The following is a 27,539-nucleotide window of genomic DNA, read 5'->3' as shown; positions in this document are numbered from 1 at the left end:
ACCTATAAATCCCAGCACTTGGGAGGCAGAGGCAGGTGGATCTTTGTGAGTTCAAGGCCAGCCTGGTCTACATAGTGAGTTCCAGAACAGCTGGGCCTACAGGGAGACCCTGTCTCAAAAAGACCAAAAAAAAAATGTCTCCCTTTCTCTTTTCCCCAACCCCTTCACCCCAAGCACACATTTCTCTGCACATAGGCATGCACATGCATACACATACATTGTTGAATCTGTAATGTGGGAGGCATTTGAGAAGGTAGCCCAGGGTACCAGTTTGCTCGGGCAGCTATGACAAGCTACCACAGAATGGGTGGCAGCAGATACTTTCTCATAGACCTGGAAGCTAGGAGTCAGGGTGCCAGCATGGAGAGCCCTCCTCCAGGATTGCTCATCGGCCTTTCTCTTCCCTATGTGTAGGCGTGGCCCTTATACTACCAATAACCCTATGGTATCAGGGCTAGGCCCTACCCTCTTTTAACCTTAGTGGCCTCCTAAAAGCCAATTTCCCACCTTGGTCCTTCCTCTCCCAAATATAGTTACATTGGGGGTTAGTGCTTCCACGTAGGAATTTGGAGTTCAGTACACAGCACCTGGTAATGCAAAGATGCCAGTCTGTACTTGTGGAATACAGACTTGCTTTTTTAAATTCTTAAAAACTCATGATTCTGAAGATAGAAGGGTTTGTAGTAGTTCAGGGTTCCTTGTTCTGGAGAAGGCAGTCATGTCTGGCTCACAGCTCAGCTTCTTACTATCCATGTGGTCCTGGGCTTGGTCTTTAGCCTCCTTCTGAAGTCAGTGTTCTCATCTGTGGGGTAACAGCACACTCTGATGAGAGCTTTCCCAGATGACTTGGATAAATCCAGAAGTCTGACATTTTTGCTGAGCACCCAGTCAGTACTGATGATGACCACTGCACTGCCTGTCCCCTGCTCCCCTGTGGTCCTTGCTCTTCATTTGTATGCTTCTCAGCTTCCTGAAACTCAGAAGGCTGGTGGTAAGTGATTAGGACCATTTTTGTCTAGAGGCTGGGGGATAGACACCCTTCTACTGGTGGGTCACACACTTCCTTCTGTCTCTCAAGACAGCACATCCACTTTCTGCAGCACACTTCTCTCTCCCTGCACATTTCTGAAATTCATTTTGAGGGCTTAGGAGGGGTTGAGGCAGAGTCTCACCCAGCAACCCAAGCTGACCTGATCTAGAACTCTAGTCTTAAGTTCTCAGTCTTCCTGTGTCAGCCTCCCAAGTACTGGGATTATGGGCATGTAGTACCATGCCTGGCTTTAAACCTTTTTCTTTCAAAATAGTTTCAAATTACAGTGATGTCAAAGGCAGAGCAAAGAACATTTTCTGCATTTATTTTACTATTCAGCCTTTGCTTCCCATCCTCCCTCATGTCTTCTTTCTTCCACTATAAACTATTTGCAGTACTTTGTACAGCATTCCCCGTTATCCTCACTGTTTCCTAAGAACAAGACATCGTGTGTCTCAGGAATGTGCGGTATCTGATTAGTGTGATGGCTGCTTGTTTGCGGTCCATGCTTCAGTCTTCCTAGCTGTCCACTAAGATGTTTCAAGTGGTTTTTCTGGTCCAGGATCCAATCCAGCATCAGGCAGTCAACCAAGTAGACCACCTTTGGTTCTCTGCAGTCTCCATTCACTGGAACACTTCCTCAGCCTTTCCTTATCTTTTATGACATGGATGTTTTTGAAGAGCAGTATAGTTGTAGCATAGAATGATCTTTCAAGTTGGTTCATTAACCTTGATTTAAACCATTTTCGTACTTTTTTTGTTTTTTGTTTTTTGTTTTTTGGTCTTTTTGAGACAGGGTCTCCCTGTAGCCCTAGCTGTCCTGCAACTCACTGTGTGGACCAGGCTGGCCTTGAACTCACAGAGATCTGCCTGCCTCTGCCTCCCAAGTGCTGGGATTAAAGGCGTGCACCACCACGCCCAGCTCATTTTTGTACTTTTTCAAATTGGGTTTACTGAACTTCCAGCCTTGGACTGGGTGCTATGAGGAACTTTACACAGTAAAGTCTGACCCCCAAGCTAGGGACCTGAAACTTGGATTTGTGGGAAAACAGCATCAGATAGGCTATGGGGTCCCTTCTGCAAGCTCCCACTTACAGGTACTGACAAGCTTGTGTGAACACAACTTGGGTGGGTGCAGGAGACACTGGTGTTCTACAGAGATGCAGAAGATGGCTTTACTCCCTGTTCAGCTCCTGGTCATCAACGTTACCTGGCCTGAGGTGCCTGAAGTTCACACTCCAAACACAAAGTCTTGCTTCTTGCAGAATTCTCAAGTGAGCTGCTGTTCTGGGCCTTTCCTGCCCCACCAAGGATGTGCTCTGTGATGCTGGACTACCCCCTCTCTTCCTGTGAGTCAGGGCTGGGAGTGTCTGTGTGGCTCTACCAAGTGCCCTTGGAATTCCGGAGGAACTGGGGATGGAGCAGAGTCACTGAGCCCTACAGTCATGAGAAGATGGGCTGCAGCCTGTCGAGGTCCAGCAGCCTTAGGATGGTCTGCATCATGATGTGGCAGGAAGGTCATCAGACCTGGAACTTTGCTTTTCTAACTGCTAATCTTCCCTGCTGGATGGCGTGCAAAGGAAAATGATGATTTGTAATCTCTGTTCAAATAATCCTGTAAGATCTAGTCAGATGCCACACTAAGCGGACAATACAAAAATGTTTGAAGTGTCATTGAAATCGTCACAGAACTTTGACCAAGCAAGTTTTCCACGTGAGAAACAATTTTTTTGTGTAGTCATTAAGGCAACATGGTTGTCTCCTTTATGTCATGCAGTAACACTTTAGTGTGTTCTCTGGGCTTCAGACATCTATGTAAGAGGTATTACACCCTGTCTTTCTGAATTTTAATTACAATTAAATGCAGTTTAAAAATCAGGTCTTCCATTGTACTGGTAGCATTTTAACATCTCATCAGTCGCTTGTGACTGGTGGCTCCAATTGAACAGCATGGTCCAGAAAAGTCTTGCTATATGGCCTAGGCTGGCCTCAAAGGAAGGGGCCTCTGCCCTCCCCTCCTGAGTGTTGTGATGATGCTAGGCTTCCCTATGCAGGGTTGTTAGGCTGTGCTGAGACATTTCTTCACTGTCATGTGGGCAAGTTTGAGGAGCAAGGGAGTTGTCATTAGTTATGACTGCCCCTGTTGGTATAGAGTGCAACCTGGGCTGAATCAGAGCTGGGCTGGAAGTTCTCTCTGTGAAGCCACTGTCAGCTTCAGATTTTTTTTTTTTTTTTTTTCTGTCTTGTGACAGGGTCTCCTTATAGCCCCAGCTGGCCTGGAACTCACTATGCAGACCAGTCTGGTCTTGAACTCACAGAGATGCACCTGCCTCTGCCTCCCGAGTGCTGGGATTAAAGGCTTGTGCCACCACGCCTGGTTCAGCTTCAGCCTTTGAAGACAATTCAGCCACAGTTGGATTGAGGCAGTGACTTCAGCTAGTACAGTGGGTCTTAATACATGGCCATCTGTAGCCCCAGACCTGGAGTGCAGAAGCAGATACAGGAGGCAATTCCTGGCTATGGGGGCACTGTATGGGAGAGGATCTCTGTCTCCTGAGGAAGCTAACACCTAAGATGGCTGGCTGCTGAGCTGATGTGTCTGGCGAGGGGTATTCTGATAGAGTACAAGGGCCTAGAATTCACTCACCTAGATACAATGTGCTGAATGATTATTGCTCCTGCACCTCCAGTATCTGCCAAAGACATCCAGGAGTATAGCCAAAGCTCAGCTCACTCTTCCATGATTTGGGGGCAGGGAGGTGGCGGTATAGTGGGTGATGGAGCTGGCCTGACAGGTGTCACAGTTCCCAGGACCCAGCCAACAGCTGGAGGAAGCCGCATGCTGGCTCTGCAATAAGCCAGAGTGTCTACTTGAAAGTCCCTGCGTGCCTGTGGGTCTTTGACTGTATGTGCCTCTGTCCCCGCCTCCCAGCCTCCCCAGCCGTGGAGGGAAGCTGAATGCCTGCTGAGGTCCTGTAGCTCCCCACTCGGCTCACACAGCTGCGTCTGCTTCAGCTACAATGTGGCTCTTCCACGCTCTTCTCTGCGTGACCAGTAAGTCAGCCTTACCTTAACCCTGCCTTCAGGGGCTGTCAGATCTGACTGGACGTCTTAGAACACAGCTGCTGTCTGTCTGCCTGCCTGTCTGTCTGGGTTCAGGGAAGAGGTCAGAGAAACAGGGAGCCTCCCCCAGGGAAATGCCCTTGTTCAGATCTACAGGTTTGCTAGGAAGGGCATCTAAGGCTCTGTGCCTCAGTGCTAGTGGCCTGTGGCCTCACACTCTAGAACATTGCCACTTTCTTCCTTCTCTGGAAGGCCTCTCAGCTTGTCCAAATCCTCAGTCTGCCCAGTTAGTTGCCATAGTATAGAAACTAATGATGCCTTGTACCATCCAGCAGAGCACCCTTAAGTTACAGAGCAGCGTTTCAGCTGCTGGGGAGGTGAGGGCCTGTGAAAACATGAACATTGGCAGTTAGTGTGTTGGGGGAACCTGCTTCCTGTTCTGTGGTGTGTGGGGAAGGGCAGGTACTACTCTGCTGCCAGGGGGTCCCATTCTGCCTTTTTTTTTTTAAATATTTTATTATTTTTATTTTATGTGTACGAGTGTATTGCCTGCATGTATGTGAGTGCACCCATGTCATGCAATGCCGCGGAGGTCAGAAGAGGGCTTCGGATTCCCCTGGAACTGGAGTTTAAGAACGGTTTGTATCCGCCATGTGGGTGCTGGGAATCGAACCCGGGTCCTCTGCAAGAGCAGGCAGTGCTCTTAACCACTGAGCCATCTCTCCAGCCCCCCATTCTGTCTTTAAACCTGCATGGAAGCTGCTTTTAGACAAACTGACCTGAGCCCTCCTGCAAGACCCCAGTGCATGAGCCTCTGGGGGCTGCTCAGACTGGGCCCTTAGCCATGGTGGTTCCTGCCCCAGAAGCTTGGCAGAAGAATGAGGTGGCCATCGAGCATAGTGATAGCAAGGCTTCTGGAACCTCTGTCCCCAGGCCAGGCCATGCCAGTCAGTAAAGACCAACGTATAGGGAAGCTGAGCCATGCTGGGACAGGGATGAAGGTTGAACACCCATCATGGGCCGGAGCGCCCACCATAGGCTGGAGCACCCAGGAGGCAGGCCAGACCCTGTTCAGAGTACTAGCAAAACATGTTTTGAGACAGATTTTGATATTTTGAAAGCATCTGAGGGTGGTTGGTGAGATGGCTCAGTAAGTTAAGGCACTTGCTGCCAAGCCTAACAACCTGAGTTTGATTCCTAGGCCCCACATAGAAGAAAATGTTACACTTTTTTTAAGCATCTGAAAGGTTGGGCATGATTATGCATTTCTTTAATCCTAGCACCTGCGAGGCAGAGGCAGATAGATCTCTTGAGTACAAGCTAGCCTGATCTACATAGTGAGTTAGGCTAGCCAGTGTTACATAGACCCCTTCTCAAAAAAGCATCTAAGGAGTCTCCATGAAAAGATCAAAACTTGGTTGAACTTCCTTGTTGCTATTTTGCAGCTTAGACTTGTCTTTAATTTTGTTATATACAAAGGGACGGGGGGCTTACCTCTTATTATGGCTTATGCCTCTGTTGCCCCATCCCCAAGGATGTCTAGAGGAAATGCTGAGACTAGGCTGGCCCACTCTTGTACAGAGGTGGCTGAGGCCCAGAGTGGCAGTCGAGGAGCAGTAAAGACAGCCATATCCGGGCCTCTATCCTGCCTCTGCTCCAGGATGCTCCATGGCCTCGGATGCTAAGCCTAAGCTCCTGCTCAACTGTTTCTTGTATCCCCTCCCCCCCATACCAGCAATGCCATCACCTCTGCACCTTACCTTACCTTACCTTGCCAATGATCAACCCCCTGAGGCCCAGGCATTTCCCAAGTTACATACCACAAAGTAAAATGGACAAATTCACATTGAGGCCCTCTGTCCTATGGATTGGCTATGCTATGGGATGGGGTGAGAGCTTGACCTTAGTCTAGGTGGGAGAAATACGATGGTGCTATGCTGTGAGGTCCTGACGCTTGGTGATGGACCAGGCCTCTGAAGTTTTGGAGGTAACCGCCTAGTCCTGAGGGCTTGGGGAGTCAGAAGCAGACAAGGTGGTGCCAGGGAGGGTGAGACTGAAGACTGAGCCCAGGCCAAAGGCCTTGAATCCTCTGCCTGGCTGGCTTCCCTGGGCTTGTACCAATCCAGAACTATCCTGGCCTGTTCCCTGCTCTTCCAGGCCCCCACCCACTATGGTGATGACCTTTCCTGTTACCCATGGGAGCAAATGAGCTAAGAAAGGCTATCTAAGGAAGGTTGAGAGAGGTTAGGTTCAAATTTCAGATGCACAGACACACTGGAACCTAGAGCAACCCACATCCCAGCACCAGCTCACCCTGCCGCCATATGGTTTGCTTCCAAGTCAGTCTACTGACTCATCCTGTGGCCACTCATTTCCTCCTGAGTCTCAGAGGTCAAGTCTACTTCCCTTGTGTGAAGGGAACTTCGCTATGAATCTATGAAACCTCACAGAGGCGAAGAGGAAGAATTAGAGCCCAGGGCCTGCTCTGCTAAAGCCACCAACTGAGGCTGAGGCCTGTGATTCTACTAGGGAAGCCAGGAGGTGGCTAACCTGGTTCTGCCTAGGCCTACTTGCACCTTCGAGCAGAAACCTTGGTCCTCAGGAGTGGGGACCCTGGTGTTTTGAGATAGATGGGCCTTGGAGATTGGGAAGGGTCTCAGCCCTCAGCTGGTTGGGAAGAAATACTTTCAGATTGGGGTAGGCCTGGGCATGTGAGCAAGATGGAGAGCAAGGTGTGTGAGGGCAGAAGGCTGCTCTGATGTTGCTTTCCCCATCTCAGATAAGGACCTACAAAGCCCCAATGTGATACAAAAGCAGACTGTACACATACTATCTTCCCTACCCCAATGGAGGGCCTGTGGAGGGTGCCATAGGACTCAGTGTGCCAGGAAAGGACACCGGGCAGAAGGGATAGCCCACATAAAGGTGAATGTCAGAGAGAGCAGTATTTGTGGATAAGCCAGGTGAGTGGAGTACAAGCCAGGTGGAACCCCACATCTCTGACCTCTGGAAAACTGGCTTGTATGAAGTATGCTTAGTATGTATGGGGAGCATATAGGATATAGGTGGTGCATATGGGGTGTTGCTGGTATGTATGGACTGTTATGGACTGTATAAGGTACATAGGGTGTGTGGTATATATGGGATATATGCCATGTATGAGGTGTATAGAGTTTATATGGGAATTATGTAGAATGTTTGAATATACATACATGCATACATATAGTATATATGGGTTTTGTAGGGTGTGCATTATGTGTATGATGCATGGGGTATATTTGACATATGGGTGTATATGGAGTATGGGTGGCATGTACAGGTAAAAATGGGGTATATGCAATGTGTGGTTACACACAGGTATACATGGAATACACAGGGCTTGTGTGGTATATGGGTGTGTACAGGGTATTTGTGGTATAGGAGTATATGAGGTGTGTGTGGTATATGGGGTGGTGGAGTACACGATGTGTGTGTGGTGTATATGGGGTGTAGTGTATGGACGTACACAGGGTGTGATGTATATAGGTGTATATGGCATCTATGGGGTGTGTGTGGTATATGGGGTGGTGGTGTATATGAGATATATGTGGTGCATGGATGTACTCAGGGTGTGTGTGGTGTATATGAGGTGGTGATACATAAGGAGTGTGTGTAGTGTATGGGTGTTAACAGGATGTGTGGTATATATAGGTGTACATGGCATCTATAGGGTGTGTGGTGTACAGGTGTATATGGGGTGTGTATGGTATATGGATGTATATGAAGTATTGGAAGACACATAGACAGCCATGCCTGAGAGGTCTACAATGTTGGAGTTGAGGAGCATAGACAACCCAAAGTGCAAGGCTGAGGGACTTCACCTGAGCAGGGTAGTGGCAACCACAGTTGTGTGGAAGATGGAGTCTGGGAGAAAGGAAGCAGCAGAGGAGCCAGTGAGGAGGCTGCAGCAGTGGTCCAGTCCATGGGTGCTGGGGAGGGCAGGCATGAGAAGGTGGAGGTGCTTGTTGAGGTGTTGGGGGAAGATGGGGAAATCCACATATGCTTAGCATGGTGCTGTACCTGGCATTCAGGAATTGCCTGAGACTGGTGGCCATTCTTGTTATCAGAGAGATTGTGGGGGTATGGAGGGAGGGGATGTATCTTTGCATGCTTGTGAATTTGGGGCTGAGAAGCTCTGTGAGAAAGAAGAGGGGATGTGGTCCATCCGTAAGCTGCTCCTTCCGGGTAGGTGCTCTACAGATAGATCTGGGGCATGACCCTCCCCCAAGGCCTTTCTGGGTCTCTGGGCCAGGCATAAGGAAACTGGGTCTAGTCCCATTTCTACAACCAGCGCCTTGTGTAAATTTAGACCTGTTTATTGGGAACAGTGGACCACTGTACTGTGAGCAAACACATTTAAAATGCCCAGTGCAACAGAAGAGGCAGTGGTGGCTGCTGGGGTGGAGAGTTTGGGGGAGTAGTTCTGTGGATAGTGTGTGAGACACTGGTTTAACTGGGCTCTCCTGTCTGACAGGATGAAGGGTTTGGAGGAAGAGGGTGGGTGGCAAGGCTATGAGAGCTTTACAGAACTTTTAACACCCTCATGTGTGGTCTCCTAACTTTCAACACCAGCACCCACATGCTAAGCCTCCATGTGGCAGCCTGAGGGCTAGCACAGCCCACATCACAATGCAGAAACTGAAGCTACATGACCACCCAAGGTCTTTCAATGACTCCAGGGCACAACAAGGATTTGAACTCAAGACTGCCTGTGTTTGGGGTCTACACTATTTTCTCTGAGTTTCTATGGAAGAGAGGGTTACAGAGGACTGGGTTACATGAGCTAGGGGAAACCCAAACAAAAGTAAGATGTGAAGCTAGCCATGGAAGACTCTGGACACCATCACACCCACACACTCATACCTGTACACATAGCTCTTACACCACCTAGCACAAGTGTTTCTTGATGACCTAGTTACCAGCTGTAAAGCAGGGTTTTGGCTCAGCCCAGTGAGCCACTAGCACAACAGAGGGCTGTGCTCAGCTCCTATCTGCCCCTCAGTGCTTCCAGCTTTGGGTAAAGGATTTGAAATCAAATAGCCTGGGCCCCAGACACAACCAGCTTACTGAGACCATGAGCAAACTGCTAGACCTGCCTCAGTCTCATCCTGTAACATAGGGCCTGGAAGACTGCAAGTGCCCTGGGAGGTGGTTGTGATGAGCTCTGCTCCTTTCCTCTCCTTCCCCTCCCCTTCAGGGACCCTAGCCCAAATCTGTCAGTTAAACAGCAAACACTGTGATGGAAGGGGTATGAGGAAGAGGGCTGTCTGACCCATTCTATTATCTCTAGGGTTCCTCTTCTGAGCCTTGCCCTGGGCTGAGCTGGGCTTTGTGGTGAGGGGGTGTCATGGATGACTCAGATCGCAGTTGGGGGAGACAGATTTTATCGTCTATCACTTTGATCAAGATAGGGTTTAGTCAGAGCCAGACACCCTACAGGATGCTGAGTGGGTGAGTTACTCAGCCCAGCATCTTGCCTAGCTGCTAGGGCAAAGCCCCTGAAGTAGAAGGTGAGTAGACAGTGAGCAGGTAGAGGAACCCAGCTCAGGGCTCAGTGGGCAGGGTGAGAAGGTGCCTATGATGCTCAGACAAGATGCTGGGCTTTCTTGGGGGTTTCAAGTCCATTCTATCAGTTGTAGGCAATGAAATAAGAGGAAAAAAACGCCCCCTCCCCTTACCCTGGAAAAAGCTGGTCATTCTCCTTTTGTAGTTCTTTTCCCATTAATTGATGACTTTCTGTTTCCTTTCAACCTGGCTGACCGAGACACAGGGCTCAGCATGAAACCAGCTAAAGAGGCTGAGCCCAAACCCGAGGCCATTTTTACTTAAGCTCTGAATTCCCAGGGACACTGTTATCTGGATGTCCTGAACAGGTGACTCTGACTGGGACTAGGAGAAGGCCCCATGAGTCTCTTACTCAGACCTCCCAAGTTCAGGCCACTGCAAACCCTGGGAGATGGACCCATGAGATAAACACTTGGTCTTTGCCTTCATGAAAATCACTGGGAGGGAGCTGCAATCAGGGTACTAAGTCAACAAGTACATGAATGAGGTCTTTTCAGATAATAGTAAAAGTCAAGGTCAAGGATCACGGGGTGGGAGGGTGGAAGTGGGGTTCTGGAAGGGCTCTTTCTGAGGATGGGGAAGAAACCAGAGACAGCCTGAGAGGTGTGCTCTGCAGCCCAGGGTTAGGTTTTGTTCTGGAGGAGGAAAAAATGGCTTTCCTCCATCTTTATTTCTTTAGTTGAGCTGCCAATTAAATTGACATTAGGCAGATAAACAGGAGAAGACGGTTTCACCACCACCAGGTGGTGAAGCTTATCTAGTCAGCTGAGGTGCAGAAAGGAGGACGGGACTAAAGGCTATCTTGAAGAGTGTCCTTCGGCTGATAAAACTTACCTCTTCCTGAGGATACTTGACTAAAGCAGATGTCTTTTATGGATGTAAGGTTGTTTGTTTATGAAAGGACAACTTCAGAGCTCCTGTGTTCATTTACTATGTCTAATTCCTCCAGAGTCAGTTGCATGCCAAAGAAGTAGATTTTAGGGTGTCACCCCTGGTCTCCTACAGTCATGTTCTAGGGTAGTGTGTCCTGAGCCTCATAGTACACACATACACTTGGAGGAATGGAGAGCTCTGATGCTGTCAACAGATTCTCAAGGGAATCTGTGATTCCCCAGGTGAGGATGAACTCATGAGCTGGTTATGATTTTTTGTTTTGTGTGTGTGCAAGTGCACGTGTGTACATGCATGTGGAGGCCAGAGGTTCGCCTCACATGTTGTTCCTCAGGAGCTGTCTACCCAGGTTGGGTCTCTCACTACACTGGGTCCTGGGGTTGCTGATTAGTCTGGAATCTCCAGGGGCCTCTTGTTTCCACCTTTCCATTGCTGGGATTTTAAGCACCTGCCACCATGTCTTGCTTTTTATACAGGTTCTGGATGTGGAACTTGGGTCCTCATGCTTGCACAGCAAGCACTTTGCTGAATGAGCTCTGTCCTGAGCCCAGGTTATGTTTTCTGTGTCTGCTTTGGAGCAATGGTAGGGAGGACATGGACAACAGCTCTGGGAAACTTGAGATTGGTGTTGTTCATTCTGTGTCCTTGTTAAACCAATCTTCAGGGAAATATATTTTGTCTTAAATAAAAGTAATAGTTGTGCTTCACAGAACAGTTTCTTTTTCCTATTTTGTGGACACCATGATGACATTGCCCATTTTCATGTGTTGGCTTTGAGAAGGCTTAGTTCACTTGTGGATGCATTTTTCCAGCCAATAATTTTATCAGGCGTCTACTGGGTACCCATTCAGAGCCCAGAATGGGGTTCTCCTTAGCCCTTGTTGCTATTCATACAAGTTAGTGGTTGGCCTCCTTTCTGGTCAATTGGATTCCTCCCTTTTCAATAAACCAGTTTCTTTCTGTCTCTTTTTGTCCTGCCCCATAGTTTTAAGTGACTTTTAATCTTACTGAACTATCCATTTTTATGATTTAGCACAAATTATTCTTGGCAGAGCAAGGGTATAAATGAAAAGAGATAAAATGTAGCTGCATGGGGCTGGGGAGGTGACTCAGTGGGTAAAGTGCTTGCTGTGGAAGCATGAGGACTTGAGTTCAGATCCCCAGCACCCACATAAAAACTGGGAGTGGAGGCACATATCTGTGACTGTAGTGCTGGTGGTGGGGGTACAAAGACAGGGATCCCCAAAGCTCACAGCCTAGTCAATCTGTAAGCACTAGGTTCTCAAAAATAAGGCTACAGTGCTGGAGAGATGGCTGAGCAGTTCAGAACACTTGTTCTTCCGGAGGACCCAGGTTTGGTCCAGCACCTACAAGGTGGCTAACAACCATCTGTAACTCCAGTTCCAGGGGATCTGACACACTCTTCTGGCCTCTGTGGGCATTGCATGCACATAGTGCACTTACATACACGCAGGCAAAACACTCATACACATAAAATAAAAATAATGCCGGGCATGGTGTGGTGCACACGCCTTTAATCCCAGCACTTAGGAGGCAGAGGCAGGTGATCTCAGCAAGTTCAAGGCCAGCCTGGTCTACATAGTGAGTTCCAGGACAGCTGGGGCTACAGGGAGACCCTGTCTCAAAAAGATAAAAAATAATAATAATAAAAATAATTAAAATAAGGTAGAGAAAGACACCTGATATTGATCTCTGTATTCCACACACAGGGGTGCACATGTACATACCCACATGAACATGTACACATACCATATACACACACACACAGGCACACATGCACACACGCACAATGTAGATGCCAACTGTAATACCATAAAATATATGTTTGGTTCTTGTTCTTCATGTCATGGTAAAAGTAGTAAGAGTTCATCAGTCATGCCCATACAAAGAAGTCTCCATAATACCCCAGAAAGGCATGGTTCAAAAGAGCCCCCAAACAGCAGAGCATGGGAAGTTCCTGAACGAGAGGGGGTATATCCTGTGCCCGCCTCATTCTGTGCATGACTTCATCTCTGTTGCAATATCCTCCATGACAAACCCGTGAATGCGCATGTTCCCATGAGTTCTGTGAGCCGATCTAGTGAATTAACTGAACCTGAGAAGGCAGGAGTTGTTGGAACCCTGAATTACAGCCTGTAGGTCAGAAGCTCAGATAAGACACCCTGGGGCTTGTGGTGGGTAGTCTTGGGATCTGACTGGTTATCATCTCCTGGTAGATGGCGTCAGAATTCAGCTGGATTAAAGAGTATCCAGCAGGTATTCACTGATGAAGGACCTCTTGCATGGTGGGTGGAGGGGGCAATGACAGGCCCTGGAGAGATGGCTCAGTGGTCCTGAGTTACAATCCCCAGGACCCAACGTAAAAAGTTGGGTGTGGCCACCAATGTTCCTGTAACCCCAGTGCTGTGGGGGTTGGAGACAGGAAGAGAACTGGGGTTTGCTTGTTGCCAGCCTGGCTCTATGTTAAATGTGAAGAGTGACAGAGCAGGACACCTATTGCCCTCTTTTGGCCTCTGTGTATGCACTCAGGAGTGCACACCTGCACAGGGAAACTGAGTGTTGCTTTGTGACAGAAAGACTGGAAATTGCATCATGACAGACCCAGGGCTGCCTTCAGAGGCTTCGCATGATCTTCTTGTGGGAAGGTTTTACCTGTGGCAGGTTTTTCATGGCAAGATTTCAAGCATGTTTGAACAGGATAAACAGGATAACTATAACAAGCTCAGTGTGAGGATTGAACTTTGGATCCCTGAACCCACATGCAAGTCAGGAGGTTTATGGCAGCCCATCTGTCATCCTGGTACACAGGAGGCAGAGATGGAATCCCTGGGGCAAGTTGGCTAGCCAGACTAGCCAAACCCAGTGAGCTCCTTTCATTGAGAGACTCTGCTTCAATATAGAGGTAGAGAGCAATCAAGGAAGATGCCTGATGTCAATTTCAGGCCTCCACACATCCGCACTCTCATTCTTGAGCCCCCACACGTACATACGCAAATTAAATAAAAACAAAGCAAACCATCCTCAGATATTTGTGACTCAGAAGCATCATTTTAGAGCAAATTACCAACATCATGCCATTCACATCCAAAAACTTCACCACACATTTTTAAAGAATGTAACGTTTTCTTTTTTTTTTAATTTTCTTTTTATTATTTTTATTGTATGTGTATGAGTGTGTTGCCAGCAGGCATGTAAGTGCACCACATCATGCAGTGTCCTCAGAGATCAGAAGAGGGTGTCTGGTCCTCTGGAAATGGAGTTTCCTCTTTTTTTCCCTCTTTTTATTTGGAGGTGAGGTTTCATGTAGCCAAGCTTGCTTTGAATCCCCATGTAGCTGATGATGGCATTGAACACCTGATCCTCCTGTCTCCAAAGTGCTTGGATCACAGGCATGTGTCATGTGTTCTGCTGCCTCTCTCTCTGTTTCTCTCTCTGTTTCTCTGTTTCTCCCCCCCCCCCCCCCCACCCAGGGTCTCACTGCTATTTAGCCCTAGCTGGTCTGGAACTGGCTACGACCAGGCTGGGCTAGTACAGCAATCCACCTGCTTCTGCCTCCTGAGTGAAGTGCTGGAATTAAAAGCATGCATGCCCCGCCTGGTTTCTTTTTAAACTTGTATTTAAGGCTGTCCATTTCCTATAAACACTGCTTTAACTGCATCCTATGAGTTTTGATTTCTTGTATCTTAATCTAATCACTCAACTCAGTTCAAAGTACTTTAGTGTTTCTGTTTTGGTTTCCTCTGTGACTCTGGGTTATTTAAAAGTACATTGCTTAAACCCAGAAACTGACTTAGGCACCATCTGAACTGCAGTACTCTGAAGATGGGTTGGGCAGAGTAGTAAAGATAGTTCAGTTTGCTGGACGTGGTGGCACATGCCTTTAGTCCCAGCACTCCTTTGGGAGGTAGAGGCAGATGGATCTCTGTGAAATCAAGGTCAGCCTGGTCTAGATAGTGCATTCCATGTCAGCTGGCACTACAGAGACACCCTGTCTCAAAAAGATCAAAGGAAAAAAAAAGATAGTATAGCTTATGTGTTTTTAAAGTGAAAAAAATTAATTGATAAAACAGAGTGTAAGATGTAGTATTTTTGTTAGTAAATGAAAATCTCAGTCATCTATGTAATATGTTATGAAAATTGAATAATATATTCTTAAAATTAGATGACTTATTTCTTAAATTCATTTCACATTCATGTGGTTTGGTCATATTTGTTTAATATTTTAATTTTATTAATCTATATGTATAAGCTATTTATATGTTTAAAACTATTTATGGCTACAAAAATAAAAAAAGAATAAAATATAAAAAGTGCACCTCTTGCATTCCAAGAACTTCAGATTTTTTTACTTTTTTCTTGTTATTGATTTTAATTCTATTACAGTCAAAGAACATATTCTGAATTATTTTAATCTATTGACTGAAGATCACTTTGTGGTTCAGCATATTGGTCAATTTTGGTAAATCCTTCACATGTGCATAAAAAAATGTTTTATCATTGTTAGGTATGTGTTCCGCTAACTGATTAGGTCAAGTTTGTTAGTTGTATTGATCAACTGTCCATCCTTGATGATTTCTGTTTGTCTGTATTGATAACATGAAAGATTTGAAGTCTTGTACTTTAGTGGTATTGTTTTAAATTCAATTAATTTTTGTTTTACATATTTGAAGTGATGTTATTGGATTCATATAAATTAAAAACTGCTATATCTTCCTATTGGAGAACACTATATTTGTGTGCATATATATATACATATATATCCTTCCATTCCTTGTACAAAAGATAACATAGTTTATAAATTGATCCTTGCATAATTATTTCTATTTGTTTTGAAACTCTCTACTGGTAAGTAAAAAGATATTAAGGGTAAAATATTCCTATTAATTCTCACATAAAAATTGTGATATACTCTCAAACCCAAGATACCCAAATGATTTTTTTTTAAACTTTAAAAATTTATTTATTTATTTATTTTTTTATTTATTTATTTATTTAATGTGTATCCATGTGTTGCCTGCATGTAGGTAAGTGCACCCGTAACATGCAGAAGAGGCTGTTGGATCCCCTGGGACTGTGCTGGGAGTTGAACCCGGGGCCTCTGCAAGAGCAATCAGTGCTCTTAACCTCTGAGCCATCTCTCCAGCCCCTATTTATTTATTTTTTAAATTTTATGTGTATGCGTGTATTGCCTGCATGTAGGTAAGTGCACCCGTGTTGTGCAATGCCCGAGGAGGTCAGAAGAGGCTGTCAGATCCCCTGCGACTGGAGTTACAGTTGTTAGCTGGCATGTGGGTTCTGGGATTCAAACCTGGGTCTTCTGCAAGAATAACCAGTGTTCTTAAACACTGAGCCATCTCTCCAGCCCCCCAAATGATTTTTTACATATTTTAAAATATGTTAATTGATTTAAAAATCAGATGTTTTAATTTAATTTTACTTTTGTGGTGCTGGGGATTCAATTCAGCACCTTACACATGCTAGACAAATGCTCACCATTGAGCTACATCCCTGGTTTTGAAACAAGATGGTGGACTATTTTAAAGAAGGAAGAAAACATTGTGGGGGAAATCAACTTGTTGTTCTGTTATCGGAGCATGAATTAGCACAGCCTTTTGGGGGTAGTGAGAAAAACAAATTTCCTTTCTTTGAGACATGATCTCATGTAGCCCAAACTGGCCTCAAACTCTTTATGTAGCCTAGGATGACCTTCAACTTCTGATCTTCCTGCCTCTGTCTATTAAGTGCCGAGATTATAGGCATGTGACACCATGTTTTTTACTCCACAATTTTTAATGTTTTTTTTTTAAAAAAAAGATTTATTTATTTTTATTTTATGTGTGTAAGTGCTTTGCCTACATCTGTGTGCACTACATATGTGCCTGGTGCCTTTGAAGACCAGAAGAGTATGTTGGGTCCCCTGGCACTGGAGTTATAGGTGGTTGTGAGCTGTGTCACATGGGTGCTGGGAACCAAACTAGAGGCTTCTGCAAGAGCAGCATGTGCTCTTAATACTGAGTCATCTCTCTAGCCCCTCTCCACCATTTTTAATGAAAAAAAGTCATATGTATTGAAAAGTTGAGAAATTGGACATTTATATTTTACAGTTATGATTTTCTTTTATCTTTTTAAGACAGAGCCTAGAACTCACTATGTAGACCAGGCTGGCCTCGATCTCACAGAGATCTGCCTGCCTCTGCCTCCCTGACTCTCAGATTCTATCTCATAAAATATCAAGTACTCAGAAACTTGGAACCCTGATACATTATACACAAAAAAATGTATTTATTACTACTTAATATTTTCATCATAACTCAGCAGATTCCTGAAGGACCTGTGGCAGGGTTCCAATGTTAACATAAAGCTGAATTATTTATATGAGGGAATGCAAAACAAAATACCTTTAAAGTTCCCCAGGGTGTGCTGCAGAGTGAGAGACCCCAGATGCATCACTGCACTACAGAGAATCTGTCAAAATACCTTCAAACTTTCTCAACTTGCTTTCATAATGTCTCTTTAGGCTATGCTTGCCTCTACAACAGTGAAGTAAATGTGATGTTGGCACTAAAAGGTGTTCCTCCACGCCCATCTAGTTGTGAATATTTTTATTTTCTTCTTCACATCTGTCTATCCATCCTAGTGTGTATGAGACCCTGGGTTCTTATATTTTGATATAAGATACAGTAAACTGTAGATACTGGTATGCTTTATCCCTAAACATTTCAGTATACATATGGAATAGAGTTCAATTTATTTTTATTTTATTTTATTTTTGATAACATCTCACCATGGAGCCCTGGCTGGCCTGGAGCTAGGTATGTAGACCAGATCTGCTTGCTTCTTCCTCCCAAGTGCTGAAATTGAAGTCAAGCACCACCATACTGGGCCCATTTGGTGTGTTTTGACAAAGGCATAAACTTTTTCTAATACAATCTCCTATAAAGATACAACATACATCTACCACTACAGAAAGTTCCTCTCATCCTTTCCCAGCTGATCTCATCTCTTGCTTCACCCAGGCATTTCTTTCTAGTAGCTTAACTTAGTTTGTTTGGAACATCACGTAGTAGAATCAGATGTTCCTGTACAGTCTTCATCGGGCATCATGAGCTGCTCCTCTATTCACTCCTTTTTACTACTGAATATTAGCGTTCTGCCTTATGAATGTCCCCTTACTTTATCTATTCTCCCATAATACTGTAAATTTGGCTTGTTTCCAGTTTAGGGTTATTAAAGAACAAAGGACCATCAGACATTCTTAGGAAGTATTTTTGAGGAGACATGTTTCCTTTTGAGTCACTTGAAGGGGTACAGCATCTGTGCAGTTCCTCTCTGGAGGCTTGGTCCCTGTATGTGACACACTACAAGCCATGTGACTGATGTGGAAAGTGTGTAGCAGGAGGTGTTAGCAGGTGGGCAGTGCTCCACAGGTGAGGCCTCCTGGAGGAGGCCCTGGGCTGGAGCACCTTGGTTTAGTAGGAAGACCCAAGGCCCTGGGTCAGATATACCCACTCAGGCTTAGAAAAGCATCCTTGGGGGCTGGGGCTCACTTTGCTTGTCTTTATGACAATGACACCATGGAATCTGGTGGACTGACAGCAGGCCCAGGCCCAGCCATAGCCTCAACAATGTGCCTCTTTCATCAAATGTTCCTCTTTTGCCCACAGGCCTGACCCCACTGGGGGCCTTCAACGTGGATGTGACCAGGCCGTGGGTCACAATGCCTAAGGGAGGTACACCTTTTGTGCTCAGCTCCCTTTTATACCGAGACCCCAGCACCAACCAGACCTGGTGAGTGGAACCACCATGTGGAAGGGTGAGGACTGGAAGGGAGCCTGAGGTGTACCCCAGAGAAGGCCATGATGCCCCACACCACAGCCTGGCAGAACCCCTTTTACTTTGTGAATGACACAGGGCCAAAGAGAAAGGTGTGTGTGGGGGGTGATGGTGTGGTAGCTGTGGTCCTCAGGCTAGCCTATGGAGTCCATGGAGCCCCTGTGTTCTGCCCTGTCCTCTGCTTATTCAAGTCTCCTCCTGCTCCACTGCTTAGGGGAAGGAGAACTTTAAAACTATTTTAAAATAGAGCTCACCAAGGCTCTTTTGCTATTTATAAAAGTTACATGTAGTCAATCTAGAAAATTTGGAAAAGTAGTATAAAAAAATTTAAAAGGAAAGTGGAAACTCTGAGGCTCAAGCTGAAGAGGTTAAGAGTCTGCAATTCTGGGGGTCACAGCTCAGTGGCACCTCACTGTTTCGCTGAGCAACTTCAGCAAGGTGCCAAGCCCCGAGCCTCAGTTTCTCCCTTCAGACATGGAGGTGGTCATTTCCCAACCTCACAGGATTGCTGCAGAACTGTCTGAGAAAACAAACCTACAGAGCTTCACATGGGTTTTGGCCACATTGAGGTGCAGAAACATTACCTCCTATTTTGAAAATATCATCTGTATCCATCCACTGACTTAGCAAAAAAAAAAAAGTAAAGTCTGAGAAGACAGTGCTGGTGAGGTTGTGATGAGACAGGAATGTGTGGGAGGGTACTGGCATCTCTGCCCTGTAAAGCAGCATTGCCATAGCTGGTGAGGCTGAGGTGCACAGTGGCCTTTGGCTCAGCAGCTGTACCCCAGGTTCCAGCTCTAAAGAAATGCACAGGCCTAAAGAATGTGCAGGTCTTGGAATTGAACCAGGATTTTATACATTCTAAGCACATGCTCACCCCAGCACATAGTTTGTGTGTGTGTGTGTGTGTGTGTGTGTGTGTGTGTGTGTGTGTTGCTGAAAACTGAACCCAGGGCCTGAGCTGAGTTTTTAGCCCTAACATGAAAACATCAACAGAGGCATTGCTTATCACTGTGAAAGGACAGAAATATTCATCACTGGACAATGGGAAAAATAAGGTATGAATTGCATGAAGCAAGAAGCAAGTCAAATTAGTGAAACCAGTGTTCAATCTGGCCTCCAAGGGCACCCGCATGCACACACAAATACACATACATACACACACCCTGCACACAAGTAAAGAATAAAGGTACACGCCTTTAATCCCAGCACTTGGGAGGCAGAAGTGGGTGGATCTCTGTGGCTACATGGAAACCCTGTCTCAAAAAAACAAAACCAAAATATAATAATGATAATTTGGGGTGGGTGGGTGCTGGGGATCAAACCCAGAGCTTTATGTATGCTAGGTAAGCTCTTTGTTACTGAGCTATCCCCAGTATGAGATTTTATTTATACCTACCTGTGCAAGTGAATCCAGGGTCAAGACAGGCATTGAGCAGAGCCAGGTGTGAGAGTTTCTGGCAGAGCAGAACTGTTTTGCCTGGTGGAGAGTAAATGGTCATTAGTTGTCACTGTAACAGCCTCAGAGGCCTTGGATCATGGACCATAACCCTGCCAACAAAGTAGGCCTAGACCCTTTAGTCAGCTCTGGGTTCCTCATCAGTATGGTGAAAAGTCAGGTGGTCATTAGATTTAATCTGGTTTTTTTATGCTGTTGGTAATAGAGTTCTGTTGCTTATAATCAGGAACTCTACTGAATTATCAATATTAAAGCTGAAAACTGAAGTTGTCTGTTGACACAAATGGTTCCTAAGTCTTAAAATCTCCACTGCTGGAGTTTGAATTTTCCATGCTGGGATTATATGTCAGCTTCCAGGTCAATCTCCCTTTTTTCTTGTTCTTTTTTCTTTTCTTTTCTCTTCTCTTCTTTTCTTTCTTGGATTAAAGGTGTGGTGGTGTACGCCTTTAATCCCAGCACTGGGGGGCAGAGGCAGGTGGATCTCTGTGAGATTGAGGCCAGCCTGGTCTACATAGTGAGTTCCAGGTCAGCTGGAGCTGCAGGGAGACCCTGTCTCAAAAACAAAACTAAACTAAAAGAAAAGATTTATTTATTTTTATTTTATGTGTATGAGTGTTTTCCCTACATGTATGTAAATGCATCACATGCATACAGTGCCATCAGAAGCCAGAAGAGGGCATCAGATCCCCTGGAACTGGAGCCATCTCTTCAGCCCCTCCATTTCCCAGATAACAAAATTATTATGTAAGGGGCTGAACCCTGTTCTGGAGTTGAGCCTGAGCCTGGCTCTGTGGATTTCATTAATAGACTTATGTGGAAGGACAGGTTCGATCCTCTCATTCACTCCTTCATTCATTAGCAGGTATTTATGAAGTGTCTGCTCAGTACCAGACAAAGTCTGTGGGATAAAATGGTGAGATGTGGCTCCTGCTCCCATGGAGCTCTTAGGTTCATGAGGGACATAGACACATCTCACAACGACAGCAGTGATACAGCTCTGACAGGTCTTCAGCATTGATGCCAGGAGCTACTGTGAAGACTGTATGGGAGAGGGGAGTCTAAGCAGAGAGAAGAGCATGGCCAAAAGCTGGGAGGTCGCCCCAAGCAAGGGTAATCACTAAGAAAAAGCCCACAACTGAGTCTGAGAGCCATGGGGAATAAGATGGGGGAGTGAGCAGTTCCTTGGCACCCAAGTGTGGGGGTCTGGAGGACCCAGAAATTTGAAGCAGGGACAGGTAGTGAGAAAGTTATCAGGAAGATCTCAGCTGCAGAAAGATGAATTGGAAGTTGATGTTTATTGTGTTTTGTTTTGGTAGAATTGTTCTGACAAACATCATACACAAAAATGCACACAGCATAAATGTGCAGCTCACTACATGTTCACAAAGCAAGCCAGCTGTGTAAGCAACATCTAGATTAATTGCAACAGGCAGCCTCCTGAAAGGTCCCTGAGAGCCCCATGCTGGGCACCGTCACATCCCCCACTGACAGTCACCTCCTGACTCAGAGTGTCTGTAGGCTAGTTCTACCTAGTTTTGAACTTGGTATAAATGAGGCAGGCAGAATCCACTCTGACTCAGCAGAAGGTCTACGAACCTATTCATAGTGCTGCCCTGCTGCTGAGGCTGAAATGCTCAGGTTCACTGCTGGAGTTTTCCATTGTGTCAACAGTACTTAGTAATGGTGAGCGTGTGAGTGTTTTCCCTGCTGCTTCCATTGCACAGATAGATGCACTCACTCCATCTCGCCTGGGACTGGAATTGCTGGGCCATCGGGTCTATGTTGACTATGTATTCAGTGGTTCTAGTCTAGTTCTCTGTGACCATCTCCTGCCCAGCTCCCTCCCACCACTACCCCAGTGGGTCCCTCACTAGCTCCAGGTAAAGAGGGAATATTTGTGTTTAAAGCCTTTGATGAAGATCCTTGGAAGCTCTCAAGATGTGGGGAGCCCAGTTGGTCTGCTGAATACCTCCAGAACACCTGCTGAGGGGGAGAGGGGGCTCGTGGATTTGCACATGTTGAGAGGAGGATGTGGTAGAGGCAGTTCTGGGTCCCTGAGACCACTGGCCTGCTGCAGGGGGGAAGGAAAAGCATCTTGGCTACCCATAGAGAGAGGAACATGCTGCTGCCTGCTTCCGCCCCCAGGGTGAGGGTGACCTGTCTCCCTCACTCCCTTGTACTTTCTGAAGTATAGCAGACCAGGACTGCCAGCATCCTGGGCTGAGGCTGTAGCAGGGGGATGGAGTGGGACATAAGCAGGTCTTCCCCCACCCTCCAGGGTAATTTGGGAAAGCCTCTGGAAAGAGGGACAGTGGAGCTGGGAGAAGGGCAGGAGATGGATGAGATGCGCTGGGGCCACGTCCAGTCCAGAGTGGATAAGGGAACCTGTCAGCAGATGGCTGGTCCTCTTTAGCTAGTCAGTCTAGATTTGGTTGATTTGCCAGCCACTGAGTCAGCAAACCTGGAGATGAGTAGCCATAAAAGGGGTAGGGAGCAGAGGCAGCCCAGGCTGGGCCCCCATACAGAATTGCATGCTTGAAATATGAGTGGCCATCTTGGAACTTTGCAGTGTGCAGTCTACACAGCTATACCTGGTGGTCTCTTGAGCGCTCATAGCCCAGATGGGAACAAAGACTGGGAATCCAATAGTTAAGGCTGTTAGAGCTTGGAGGGGAGCAAATTGCACCTTCCTTTGGGAAGATTCCTAAAGAGCTGGTGCCTCAGAAGGATGTTCTGTAGGAGACGGAAGTGAAAAGCATTGTAGGTGGAGCAAACATCCTGGAAAAGGCCTGAAGAGGAGGAAGAGCCAGGCTGGATGAATGTTCTGGGGAGGAGCCTGGTTCTGAGTGTACCTACCATGTGGAGGAGGGAAAAAGTACTGGACCAGAGCCAAGGCTCAGCCTGAGGAGAGAGGCAGTCTTGCTAAGCAGTGACCTGATTTGCACCTGGTCTTCTACCTATCTGCTCCACCCCAGACTAGCCTCTTAGCTGTTGCTGGGGCTGTCATGCAAGTCATTCAACAAATGTTTCCCGAGCCCCTGCACTGTGCCAGGTGCTGTTCCAGGCCCTAGGAATTGCAAGGCAGACAAGGTAGATGAAATGGTTAGGAAACTAACTGCTTAGTGAACGATACAGATAGAGAATAAGCAGGTAAGTAAGTTAACAAGATACTATCTGGTGATAACAAGTTCTGAGACAGAACTAAAACAGGGCCATTTGAGGCAGGATAACTGGGTTGTGAGGCGGGGCTTGTTAGAGAAAGCATTTATGAGTGGGTGAGAGTTAAACAGGATACAGGGATGAGAATGGGCCAACCCTGGGGACAGTGGGAGGTCAGGGTTCGAGGCAGAGGGAACAGCTAGGCAGAAGGCCTGAGGCAGGACAGGACCAGCCCCTGCAGTTTGTTATAGCAGCACATCTGCAGGTCTTCCTCTGTGTGGGCAGGGCAGTTTGGAGAGACAGCAAGCAGACATCCTGCCTGGCTCTGGAGGCTGTAATGAGGGGTTTGAACTTTTTTTGAGTGCATGAGAATGAGTGAAGCAGAGTGTGACATGGTATGACTCTTTTAAAGTCGAGGCTGTAATGAGGGGTTTGAACTTTTTTTGAGTGCATGAGAATGAGTGAAACAGAGTTATAAATAGCAAACAACAGGAGGCCATTACCATAGATGGGGCAGGATGGCGGTGATACAGAAGTGGATCTTCTCTAGAGTCAGTGGAGAAAGAACCAATAAGACTGACTGTGTAGGGATGAATGAATAGGCAAACAAGGATGCTTCCCAGATGATATCATTTACAGATGCAGGAAGATGAGGAAGAGCAGGCTTGGGACAGGAGCAGGGGTTCTGCTTAGGGCATTCTGAGTCTGAGATGCCTACAAAATAACACGTACCATGACATTAGTGGCTTATAACGCTGCAAGATTATTATATTATGGTACTGGAGATTGAAAGTCTGAAATAAGTCTTCCTGGGCTGATATCAAGGTGTCATCTTCTGGAAGTTGTAGGTAAGAATCCATTGTCTTGTCCCTTATAACTTCTAAAGGCTACCATATTCTTTGGTACAGCCCCTTTCAATGAACTTGGGGTATTGCACCTTCAGATTTTACTCTAACTGCTTAAAAAAAGACATAAGCTGGGCTTGGTGTGCACAACTTTAATCCCAGAATTTGGAGGCAGAGGCAAGTGGATCTCTGTGAGTTTGAGGCCAGCCTGGTTTACATAAAGAGTTCCAGGCCAGCCAGGGTTATATAGTAAGACCCTGTCTAAAACACACACACACACACACACACACACACACACACACACACACACACACACCAGAGAGAGAGAGAGAGAGAGAGAGAGAGAGAGAGAGAGAGAGAGAAACAGAGCTGGGAAGATGGCTTATTGGGTAAAGTATGTGCTGTTTAAGCATGAGGATCTGAGTTCAAATCCCAAGCACCCACATAAAACCCAGGCATGATGGCACAAATTCTGTAATCCCACAGAGCTGGAAGGCTAGAAACAGGCTGATTCTGGTGGCTTGCTGACCAACCGGACTAGCCAAAATAGTGAGCTTCAGGTTCAGTGAGAGACCTGTCTCAAACAAACAAACATAACAAGGAGAGCAAGAGAGGAAGACATTGGACGTGGGCCTCTGGCCTCTGGCTTCTACACATATGCACACTTATGTGCATATACTTACATGAATGGTTACATCACCACACATATACACACACAACTAAAACAACAATCAAACAAATAACAGGGTCTCGCTATATAGCCCAGGCTGGCCATGAACTCATGATCCTCCTGCCTCTGCTTCCCAAATTGGGATTATAGGCATGCATCATCATACCTTTCTCTGAGTCTGATCCTCTAACCTCCCTCTCATAAAGACCCTTGTGACTGAATAGGGCCTATTAAGATAGTCCAGGATCATCCCCCCCCCCAAAGATTCTTAATTCATTTTTATCTACAAAGTCTCCCATGCCATAGAAAGTTACACATTCAGTTTCTGAGGTTGAGGACATGGGAACACTAGAGGGCATTACTTTGCTTTGCATTACAGCTGACTGCTCTGGCATATGCTAGAGGGATATAGGGCTTCAGATTGGAAAGTGGGACTTGCAGCCTTGGAGAATGGTTGGAAGCCCTGGGACTGGAAGGGATAATGAGGTGAGCATGCTGGCTAGGAAGACAGGAGATCCTGGTGACATTAGAACTCAGTGGCAAAGGACACTGAGCAGGAGAAATGAGAAGGGAGGAAAGTCAGGAAGAAAGTGTTGGAGGAGGAGGCAGCCACTCATGTCCCAGCTGCTGCTCAAAGGCTGAGGAAATGAAGGCAAGAAAGGTGTCTGTTGGGTTTGGTAAGACAGGACACAGGTGACCTTGACAAGAGCGTTATCAGAGGGTGAAAGTCAGCTTGAGGTGAGTTCCGCAGCTGTGTGTGGTATCACACAGCTGCGGACTTGTTCCATCAACCATGTAAATATGAGAATATTCTCTTTTTAAAAATATCTTATTTATTTTATGTATATGAATGTATTGCCTGCACTCATGATAGGTGCACCCATGTCCTTCAATGCCCTGGAGGTCAAAAGAGGGCATTGGATTCCCTGGAACTAGAGTTTTGGATGGTTGTTAGCCGCCATGTGGGTGCTAAGAATCAAACTCGGGTCCTCTGCAAGAGCAACCAGTGCTCTTAACTGCTGAGCCAACTGTCCAGTCCATATGTGAATACTCTGACTCATTTAAAAAATGTCTAGTGATAGGTGTTGAGGAAGTAGAGGCAGCACCTCATTTCTGTCCCTCTTCCTGTATTAACTTGTTTCCCAGCCCACCATAGCCACAGCATGACCTTTAAAAACACAGACTGATCATGTGCTTCCCCTTTACAAAGCCCTCTATGGCTTCCTGTTGCCTCTGGCACGAAGCCCATGGACTTGGTTCACTGTTACCAAGCCAAATCTCAAATCACCTTCCCTACCATTCTACTTAAACCCAAGTTGGAGGTGTTCACTCACTCCGTCTCAGGCCAGCCCCTGGCTTCCCCAAACAGCATGAGAATGTTTGGGCTGACACCTACCTCTCTGCTGTTTTGTTGGGTTGGGGAACAAGGGGTTTGCAGCAGAACTGGCATCTCCTCAGACTGTCTTTATCAGGTCCCCAAACCTCCAATTCTGATTGACCCACAGGAGAGGGGTGCCTGCCAGGGTGCTCTCCTCAAAAATCACTATCACTGAGGCCAGATGGGTCAGTGCAGCCAAGATGCTTTGGGGCTGGAGAGATGGCTCAGCAGTAAAATGCACTACTGCTCTTACAGAAACCTTGTTCTGTTCCCAGCACCCACATGGCAGCTAATAACTGCCTGTAACTCCAGTTCCAGGAGACCTGATACCTTCTTCTGGCCTGTGCAGGCATTGTATGACACAGGTGTACATGTACATGTAGGCAAAACACTCAAATACAAAATACATTTAAAAAAATAATAAAAGAACCAGCTATGTGGTTAGTGATTTCCTTTCCCTCTACCCCAACCCATAGGACAGTAGAATCTTTTCTTAGCACCCAAAGTGCCCCCAACTCAGTAAAGGTGGGTGGCAGGCAGACAGGTGTTGCATTTAACTGTTCCTTACCTGGAGCTGTATGGAAGTAGAGACTGAGCGAGTGCCTTCCCTGTGATACAGAGTCTGCAGGGCTGGGCTAGGAAACTGCTTGCTTTTCCTAGGACTGGGCCTTCTCCTCAGACAAAGCATCCGAGGGGCTGGGATGGGAAGACTGGGACTGGGCAGGCAGGGAGGAGAAAGGAGCCTCCAGCCAGTTGGGCTTTGCTGTCTGCCCCCCACTCAGTCTCCTGGTCACCAGCAACAGCACCAGTAGGACTTCAGCACTCCTGTATCGTTGTGTCCTCAGTGGAGAAGAAATTGCTTGCCAGCCAGTAGGTAAGCCAGCCCTATCTCCACCATGTGTTCCCTAGGCTAACCTTCTAGAAATCCCACACATCCCAACCCAATCATTCCAACCCTAGCCCTGCCTGGTCCAGCCCAACCACCCCTGGTCCCCAGCCCCACAGAGAGCCTTCCACCCCAGCATCCATGCCACTCAACACAGCCCAGCCTGCCTCTCCTGATGTGGTCCTAATGATAGAGCTGTACGTAACATTGAGTGCTCACCATGTGCCTGGCACTCTTAAGTGCTTATTCATTTTTTTAATGTGCCAGTGTTTGTAGTGTACATGCATGTGTGTTTGTATGTTCACATGTATGTGGGTGCTCATGTGTGTGCATGTATGTGATGGCCTGAGGCTGATGTTGGAAGACTTCCTGGATCCCTCTCTATCTTATCCAACCCAGGGTTTATTGAACCTAGGGCTTGCCGATATGGCTACTCTAGCTAACCTGCTTGCTCCAGGGACCCCCTCCCAGTCTCTGCCTTCTAGGCTCTGGAATAACAGGCAGGCTGCCATGTCCACCTAGCATTTACATGGATGTTAGGGATCTATACTCTGGTCCTCATGCTGGTGCGGCAAGCACTTTACCCACTGAGTCATCTCCCAGACCACTTTGTTCACTTTTTTATTTTTTTGGTCTTTTTGAAACAGAGTCTTCCTGTAGCCCCAGCTGTCCTGGAACTCACTATGTAGACCAGGCTGGC

The 27,539-nt window shown here is 46.5% G+C and overlaps 2 protein-coding genes across 7 annotated transcripts in view; both read left to right on the top strand.

Annotated features, from left to right (window-relative positions):
- Ncbp3 (nuclear cap binding subunit 3) overlaps nucleotides 1–2,908 on the top strand; it is a 48,253-nt gene extending 45,345 nt beyond the window's left edge. For both annotated transcript variants that reach the window (XR_608048.3, XM_008855621.3), the window contains one exon: nucleotides 2,296–2,908. The gene's annotated coding sequence lies outside the window, so the exon portion shown is untranslated. The remainder of the gene's footprint in view (nucleotides 1–2,295) is intronic.
- A 15,368-nt stretch (nucleotides 2,909–18,276) lies between these two features.
- Itgae (integrin subunit alpha E) overlaps nucleotides 18,277–27,539 on the top strand; it is a 45,927-nt gene continuing 36,664 nt past the window's right edge. For all 5 annotated transcript variants that reach the window (XM_029557465.1, XM_029557466.1, XM_029557467.1 and 2 more), the window contains exons 1-2: nucleotides 18,277–18,397; nucleotides 26,736–26,827. In XM_029557465.1, coding sequence (XP_029413325.1) covers nucleotides 18,327–18,397; nucleotides 26,736–26,827 — 163 coding nt within the window. In that variant the 5' untranslated portion in view covers nucleotides 18,277–18,326. The remainder of the gene's footprint in view (nucleotides 18,398–26,735; nucleotides 26,828–27,539) is intronic.

The sequence above is a fragment of the Nannospalax galili genome, unplaced genomic scaffold (assembly GCF_000622305.1).
Source record: "Nannospalax galili isolate Female #2095 unplaced genomic scaffold, S.galili_v1.0 scaffold888, whole genome shotgun sequence".
In the NCBI taxonomy this organism is placed as follows: Eukaryota; Metazoa; Chordata; class Mammalia; order Rodentia; family Spalacidae; genus Nannospalax; species Nannospalax galili.
This window is presented reverse-complemented; position numbering and strand designations above follow the sequence as displayed.